The 8,455-nt window shown below is 48.1% G+C and overlaps 1 protein-coding gene across 1 annotated transcript; it reads left to right on the top strand.

The window, feature by feature from the left end:
- Positions 1–2,537: 2,537 nt before the first annotated feature.
- LOC106891360 (thymosin beta-12-like) lies at positions 2,538–4,056 on the top strand. The gene is made up of 2 exons (XM_014947826.1): positions 2,538–2,724; positions 3,715–4,056. Exons 1-2 carry the CDS (start codon positions 2,556–2,558, stop codon positions 3,750–3,752), a joined length of 207 nt encoding a protein of 68 aa, XP_014803312.1. The 5' UTR covers positions 2,538–2,555; the 3' UTR covers positions 3,753–4,056.
- The last annotated feature ends 4,399 nt before the right edge of the window (positions 4,057–8,455 follow it).

Here is an 8,455-nt window from a genome sequence, read left to right as displayed (position 1 = left end):
GTTGCCTCCCTATTAACCACCACGAAGCCTAGATGAGTAATTCAGATGGAGAAACCAAAAGTTACACAAGAGGAAACCCATGCCAGCATCTAGGAGGACACGCACAGCCCTTCCCTCCCGAACCTGAGGGCCTTGAAAAAGGATTCCCAAATATTTTTGTGCTGCAAAGAGGGAAGCGAGGCTGGAGCCATGGAACAGCCACAGGGATGTCCACAGACCTCGGGAGCAGCAGCTCTAGAAGGTGGCTATAGGTAGTGCCACAAAATATGTCTTGCAAGCAGACACAAGGGCTATAAGCCATTTTAAAGTTGTTTTCTGAAATTACGTCGCTTGGCACCTACAGCACATTCTCCCTTTGCTGCCACTGAAGAGGTTCCCTGTGAGTGATTCCAGCGTGGTCCATGTGTTCCTGTCCAACCTGCTCTGGGTGACTCTGCTTTGGTGGGGATGTTGGACTAGATGATATCCAAAGGCCCCTTCCAACCCAAACCATTCTATGATGGGGATGGGGGGAGTACAGGGAAGGGCCAGGTGAGCAGGATGGGCAAATGTGGCTCCTTGCCAAGTGAAGGCAACATGGTGGCTGTGGGCAACTACCTGGTCTGACTTGCGGAGCCACGTGCCATCAGGCCAAGGGAGACACAAGATACCAGCAAGTGGGTTGGCAGCTACCAAAATGGGAACCAATAAAAGAGTCACTGTTCTTTCTTTCAGGACACATTCCAGGACACCAGTGTGGTGCTCAAGATGATGTTTATCTCAGATTTGGCCCTGGACTGCAGCAGTCAGCCCACAGTTGGGCTTACGGTCCTCCTGCACCCTGAGCACAAGCTTCTGCCAGCCTGTCAGGTGGGGGACAGTCCCCTTGCTGAATTCACCTGAAAACTCCCCACAAACCTCAGCTCCAGCCCTTGAATGAACTCCAAACCTCGCCTCAACTCCGAACCTCAGCATGGTAAAAGAAGGGCAGGAAGAGAAACTTAAATATTATTGTCTCGGTAAAGGAGGAGAAAAGAAAAAAAGAAAACCAAATATGTATGTTGGCAGTTTTCCATGTCAGTTTTCCCATTTCCCTCCCTCGTGCACTTTCTGCAGCAGCAATCTGTCCTTTTTCCTAAACGCTGAGCAATCCCAGCACTAAACTAATCAATATTAATAGCGATGGGCTCGGGCGGGGGGAGGAGAGGAGGGATTACCCTGACCTTTTTCAACTCACACTGCCTCAGACGGCCACCAAGCAGCTGAGGAGAGAGCAGCCAGACGGTAATGCCATGTGGTTTTAGTAGCTTTTCCATTTTTTAATTTTTTTTTTCCTGCCTGTGAATATTTACTTCTGTTGTCTCAGTGCAGAGAGCAATGAAATCTGATTGTCTTCAGGAAGGAAAAAAAATAGAATTATATTAGCCATCTCCGGGCCGAACCTCGCCTTGATGGGAAACTCCACTGAAATCAGGGGAAATAATACCCAGGCTGGATTTTAACTTGAATTTCTATTAAAAATGGGAATTGGATTAGGGAAGTTTTGACAGGTGAAGCGTTGAATGCCGGTGTGCTTTGTGGATTTCTCTTATAATAGGGTATAATCAAACCCATTGAGCCTGCGACTGGGATATTGAGTGCGAGAGCAAACAAAGGGCTGGGTGAACCGGTCCTCTATTGTTAAGCACAAGTGTCCAGAGCAGCTCATCCAGATACAGGGTACGTATGCACCCAGGACAGGGTGCTCGGAATTAAAGACAAATCCTATTACTTGAAACAAAATCATAATTGAAGCTCTTTGTTTGTATTGGATTTGAGGATTATTGTAGACTTTCTGGTTAGCAGCATGTCTGAAAAAGAGAGGTTTATGTCAGGAGGCACCGTGGATTATTGGCAATTAATGCATTGTCTTTTATTTACTGAGATATTCTTGTTTCCGTGAAGCTCTTTGTTTGTATTGGATTTGAGGATTATTGTAGACTTTCTGGTTAGCAGCATGTCTGAAAAAGAGAGGTTTATGTCAGGAGGCACTGTGGATTATTGGCAATTAATGTATTGTCTTTTCTTTACTGAGATATTCTTGTTCCATATGAAAAATGTGATTTTTATAAATTTAATCTGAGAAAGCTAGATAAAATTCTATTAATGCCTTTCCTCTTTTGCTCTGAAGGAGCCGAGCCTCAGGGAGAGGTTCCAGATTGAGGTGGTAGATTTGTGGGGTGGTTTTTTTTTTTGGAGTAAACATTTTATGGTATTTTCATATTTTTTCTTTCAAGCAGAAAGCGCTTTGCAGATGGCTGAGATCACAGCACTAGCTAATGAAGGCACGGGTGTGTTTTTCCTTTCTTTGTCAGGACCCATCATGTCCGACAAACCAGATTTTGCAGAAATTGAAACATTTGACAAGACCAAACTGAAGAAGACGGAAACCAGAGAGAAAAATCCACTGCCCACTAAAGAAGAGCCTCAGGGAGAGGTTCCAGATTGAGGTGTTAGATTTGTGGGGTGGGTTTTTTTGGAGTAAACATTTTATGGTATTTTCATATTTTTTCTTTCAAGCAGAAAGCGCTTTGCAGATGGCTGAGATCACAGCACTAGCTAATGAAGGCACGGGTGTGTTTTTCCTTTCTTTGTCAGGACCCATCATGTCCGACAAACCAGATTTTGCAGAAATTGAAACATTTGACAAGACCAAACTGAAGAAGACGGAAACCAGAGAGAAAAATCCACTGCCCACTAAAGAAAGTAAGTGCTTATGAGGCTATTTGAACTACGAGCAGCAAGGACACAATCCATATTGCAGTTCATATGCAAAATGAATACTAATCATAGGATTACAGGCTCAAACTCATCCCTGACTTTAACTGGGGATAATAATAAGACTCATACTCTATGCTGGGCTTCGAGGGATACAAGTAGTTATAACCAATGCTGTGTTTTGTCTGAAAAAATCCTTTCTGATGGGATTGCTCTTGCTTTTACTAAAAGCAAGACCAGGTTTTCTGCTGGTTGCAGGTAACAGGATCAAACTGTTTGTAACGACCATGTTACAAGCCTTTTCGGAGGCACAGATGCTCAGGGGAACCCCTGCACCCCCCTGGCAGCATCCCCAGGAGGTGCCTGGGCTCTGATTTAAGGTGTTATCAGGCAGATGAGCTGCTGCCCCCCACTGGTACCTGCTGCCAGCCCTGGCCAGGAGACTTCCAGACATCTCTGGGAATAAGGCTGCAAGAGAAACCCATCATCATCCTCATCTAACAGGCTATCTTCTTCAGCAAAGCACCCCTGGGCTTTTCTCGTGCAGGGTCTTCTCCTGTACACAGGCAGCCCACTGAGGGTTGTGGCTTACATTGAACTGGGATGTGAAAATGGCATTTCTCTGCATTTGGACCAGACATTGTGAGTGGTTTCCTTCACACTGACAGCTTTGGATGGGTCAGTACCGATAGCCATGGAGACGCACTGTCCCTCATCATAAAATACCTGGTTTTTTCCCCTGTTTTATTATCCCTACCAATGCTAAAGCTGCAAATACAGGAGGAGGTTTGCACATCACAAACTGCACCCTGTTTGCTACAGAGATGTGGGAACGGGGTGATATTTCCAGGGTGGCCAAAGAAAGCAAGTGGGGACCAACCATCCCCTGGCGTTAAGAATGACCACAGAAATCTGCATCCTGCAGAATGATTATAATGTTTGTTGCTGATGTTTTTGTTTCCTCTGTTTTTCTGGCAGCTATCGAACAGGAAAAGCAAAGTGAAAGTACAGCCTGAGAGGAAAATTGAAGATGTGACTGCTGCTTCTTCAGTGGGGTTTTGGCTTCTGAGCTGGGCTGTTTTGTTTTGTCCTCCCCACCCCATGTTCGTTACCCATTTATTTTAGCAAACATTTGCTCATTTCACATTCCCCAAGTTTGTTTTGTGTTTGTTGAACAAGATACTATGTATTTGTGTTTGTATTCTTAAAACTGTAATTCCAAGTTCTGTATCAACCCCACTACTTGAAAAAAAAAAAAAAAAAAGCAATTTGCATAAAAATTGTTTTTCCTGAACCTCACAATAAACAGGTTTCCTCTGATCAGCTGTCTTTGAGCTTTGCAGAAATAGGGCTTACACTGCAACTCTTACAAGCGTCCGTCTCGCTTTGTTTCTATTGCCAGAGCATCTAGAGAGCACAGCCAGGTGGGGGGGAGTTACCCCAGGCCCCCCCAGGTCCCCCGGCCAGCACAGCCTCTCTCCAGCAGCACAGACACCTTTATCCTGCAGAATTCTGGAGACCCAGATGGCACCAACCCCCCAGGTATCCCCCAACTGCCTTTGGAGCAGCCTGGAGACTTCACTCCCTTTCCCCATCTCGCTCCAAAGAGCGTTTCAGGGGAACCCCAGGGGTGCAAATTTTGTCTGCTGGTAGCTCTTAAGCTGCTACCACCCCATCAATATGATGGGAAGCTGCTGACCTGCTTCAGTCCTGTCCAACAAAAGGCTAAAGGTCCCAGAGACAAAGTACCTGCTTACAAATTCCATGAAAATTTGATGACTGGGTTGAGGAAAGACTCCAATTAGTGTCCCAGGTGGGAGAAGGGGCACAGCACTCTCTTTGCAGTCTTTTTTGCTCCCTTTAGCCTGCTGAGATCCAACCAGCCTTGGGACAACCGCAGCACACACAGCCTGTGGCTGGCGTCAAGTGATATTGGTATCGGGGGGGGAAGGGAAGAAATTCCTCTCCATGGCAGAGGTGTTGGAACTAGATGGTCTTTAGGGTCCCTTTCAACCTAAACCATTCTCCAATTCTATAAATTTATTATTGCACTGATTTTTCTGGGATAAGAAAGAGATCTTCAGCAGAACAAACTTTCAAAGCAAGGTCTCCCTAAATCCCCCTTACTGATGGAGCAGTGACATCCTCACCCGTCTGCAGGGGGCTCAGCAAAAACAGAGTCCGGTGCTGGCTCAGGGGACTCTCAATTACACGGTATCACATTATCTCTGGAGTTAATTTGCAATCATATTAGAAAAACAAGTGCTTACTCTGGGAGGATAAACTGCTGCCCCTGGAGCTTCGGTTTGATCCTGCTCGTGCTGTGGAATAGGAGTAACTCTGAGGACGTTGGTGGGATTACTCCAGGTTTACACCTGTGTAAGGTGAGGCAGAAACTGCCCGTGGGCTCCAGAAAACAGAAACGAGCAGTTGGGGCGGTGTTCAGAAATCTCTCATTTACTTAAGGCTTGCTTGACCCTTGACATTTAATACCAAGAGCCAGAACTGCAATTAAACAATAGCAGCACAGCCACAAAATGAGTGACTTGTGGTGGCAACGAAAAGCAAACAGAGGTGGCCAAGAGACCAAGGGAAAATGACTCAGCCCCCACCCCCCCAACACTTCGAGGTCAAAGAGCCTTTGACATTATTTAAATGTCTACTTTAACGACTGTTCCTTCATGGAGAGAGCATTCAGAGACAGCACTCAGAGCAACAGCACCTACTGGAAACTCGTGTAATTAATACCATTCGACCAGATTTACCCGTTACTTTTCCACGGGGTGATTTTTAAGCACCAGATTGCACCCAGCGGGTAAACCCGCAGACTAGACTTTCTCCTTGTTTTTGCCAGGAGACAGCGTTTTGTTCCACGTGATGATCTCCCTCCTTCTCTGCCAGTTCAGAGCATCTGCCAACTCGCTCAGCACAACACACTGCAAGTCACCGAGAAACCTCTTTGGCACAACTGAGCCAACGGCCGGTGTCGGTGCCCCCACGTTCTCCCAGAGACTCAAGGTCTGGGCTGTGTCCTCGAGCCTGCCCTTGGCAGGAGGAAGGGAAGGAAGGAAGGTCTGGCCAGAGCAAGAAAACAACAGAGATGTTCTCCTCTGGTGTTTACACAAAGGATTAGCAGCCGCGTGAGAGATCAGAGCACCATCTGTAGCTCTGGAGATATCAAAGATGTCCAAGCACTTTGTGAGTGGCTCTTGGTGCCACTGCAAGGCTCGCTCTGTCCCCACGGAACCTCCTCCTCATCTAACTGTTTGCATTTAAAGCCTGGCACCATAAACACAAAGTCTCTGCACTTTTATTCACGTGTCTCATCCCCTGAAAAGCTACACCATGTTCCCCATCCCTGGGTCTCACTGCAAAAGCCATCGATCCACAGCAACTGCACACCAGGAAAAACTCCTCAAAGTTAAAGGCCAGATCTTCCAACCTCCACCCACCCACCGCAGGTAGAACATGGCTTTGTGGCAGGGTTTGGGGTCTGTTTCTTCCACCATTACCAGTTAAGAGAGGCTTAAAATTCAAGACACATAGTTAGAGTACCAGTTAAGAGAGGCTTAAAATTCAAGACACGTAGAGTACCCCAGTTTGAGGAGCGTCCCTCTCTGCTGCTGTGTGAAACCACCTCAGCCCAGGCACTGGATGGTGAGATTAACATTTGCCAAGAGCAGGGACAGGTCTGGCTCCCCATTATCTCAATCAAAGAGCCCTACAGCCCTTATCTGCGGGGCAAGCTGGGGACACAGACCAGGAAACCGCTCATCATTTAAGGCCGAGAAGAGTGAATTTTCATCATTCCAGTCATTACACCAAGGAAATATTTGTTCCCACCATTGGAAGGGACTCACGAGAGAAGCCAAACCAAACACTTCACCCACACCAAGGAAACACCTCCGGGGTGTTACCCTGCTCCTGACCTTCACTCCCGGGAAGAGCATCCTCCAGCACCGAGGCTCACCAACGGCCAACCGCTCCAGGAGCCAGGGTCCTTCCCCAGCCTCCACGTTGGTAGGGTTATCTGCAGCTCAGGTCCCCACCAGCGCTCAACCAGCTCCAGGTGGGAAATGTAAATATTTTTGCTAATTAGCAACAGCCCTTTGCTGTTTAGCTCCTTTGCATAACGAGACATTACCTTGCAGCTTCTCCAAAGGGAAAACACCTTCCATGCTGATCCAGTTACAGCTAAAAAAAATGATTCTATGTTGATAAACACCAGCTTTCTTGGCATCACCATGAAGCCAATCTTGTGCCCCACATCCTGGGGACAGGGCCAGCCCTCCGGGGATCCTGGCTGAGTCCACCCACCCCCGTGAGTCACCTCTGATTGCTTTGCACAGTCACAGCAAGCCCCAGCTGAGCAGAGGAAAGCTGCATTCCTGTCATTATTGTACAGAAGTGAGTTGATTTACTACATCTCGTTAGGCAGGCGCTTGATAACAGTGAGAGCCATGGAGGACAAACCCTGAACACAGCTTTCCTAGGAAAAGGGCATGTGAGTGTTGCATCTCAGTTGGAGTCCAGCTAAAACCCCCCGGAGGTCCTGCTGGTCCCAGCTCAGATACCACAGAATGAGACCCAAAGCACGTGTAGGGTCTTTTTCCAAACATGTTTGGGGGTTCTCTCTTATTTAGGTCACATCACTGCCATGGCTGCTGAGGTGTCTCACAGCAAATCCTTAGAGCCAGCTCTGCAACAATGAAGGCAACCAGCTTTCCCACAGCCTGGTTTACCCCAATGAAAGCTGGGACACCCATGCAAGGCCAAGGCTGGAGAAGTCTTAGCTGTGGGGAAAGACCTCTGTGTGTTTCTGCTCTGCTGTTGGTGGTTCTCCTGACACAGCAGAGACCTCTTCTACTGAGTGAAGAGCAGGGAAAGAAACAACGTGTGGATTAGGAGGGACACAAGCTCATCAGGATCGGGGGTTTGAGCTGTGGCCGGGTGGGAAGCAGGAGGTTGGGGGCCTAGGAACACAGCTGGGGTATGGAGGACAAACCCTGAACACAGCTTTCCTAGGAAAAGGGCATGTGAGTGTTGCATCTCAGTTGGAGTCCAGCTAAAACCCCCCGGAGGTCCTGCTGGTCCCAGCTCAGATACCACAGAATGAGACCCAAAGCACGTGTAGGGTCTTTTTCCAAACATGTTTGGGGGTTCTCTCTTATTTAGGTCACATCACTGCCATGGCTGCTGAGGTGTCTCACAGCAAATCCTTAGAGCCAGCTCTGCAACAATGAAGGCAACCAGCTTTCCCACAGCCTGGTTTACCCCAATGAAAGCTGGGACACCCATGCAAGGCCAAGGCTGGAGAAGTCTTAGCTTTGGGGAAAGACCTCTGTGTGTCTCTGCTCTGCTGTTGGTGGTTCTCCTGACACAGCAGAGACCTCTCCTACTGAGTGAAGAGCAGGGAAAGAAACAACGTGTGGATTAGGAGGGACACAAGCTCATCAGGATCGGGGGTTTGAGCTGTGGCCGGGTGGGAAGGAGGAGGTCGGGGGGCTGGGAACGCAGCTGGGGAGGTGCCCACGGCAGCAGAAACTCGAGGCAGAAGAAGCCAGGGCGGCTCTTGTCCTCTGCCCAGCTCCCCTCTTGTTTTTCCCAAAAACACAGGGTGAAAACAATAGTCTTTTAAAAAGCACTAACCTTCTGGTGCCAAGCTGGGGGAGCCTCCCACACCACACGCAGGCAAACAGAGCTGCTGTGTCCTCCTGGA

This window comes from Calidris pugnax, unplaced genomic scaffold (assembly GCF_001431845.1).
Source record: "Calidris pugnax isolate Ruff unplaced genomic scaffold, ASM143184v1 scaffold27, whole genome shotgun sequence".
Lineage (NCBI taxonomy): Eukaryota > Metazoa > Chordata > Aves > Charadriiformes > Scolopacidae > Calidris > Calidris pugnax.
The sequence above is the reverse complement of the archived record's forward strand: the minus strand, read 5'-3'. Positions and strand labels throughout refer to the sequence as shown.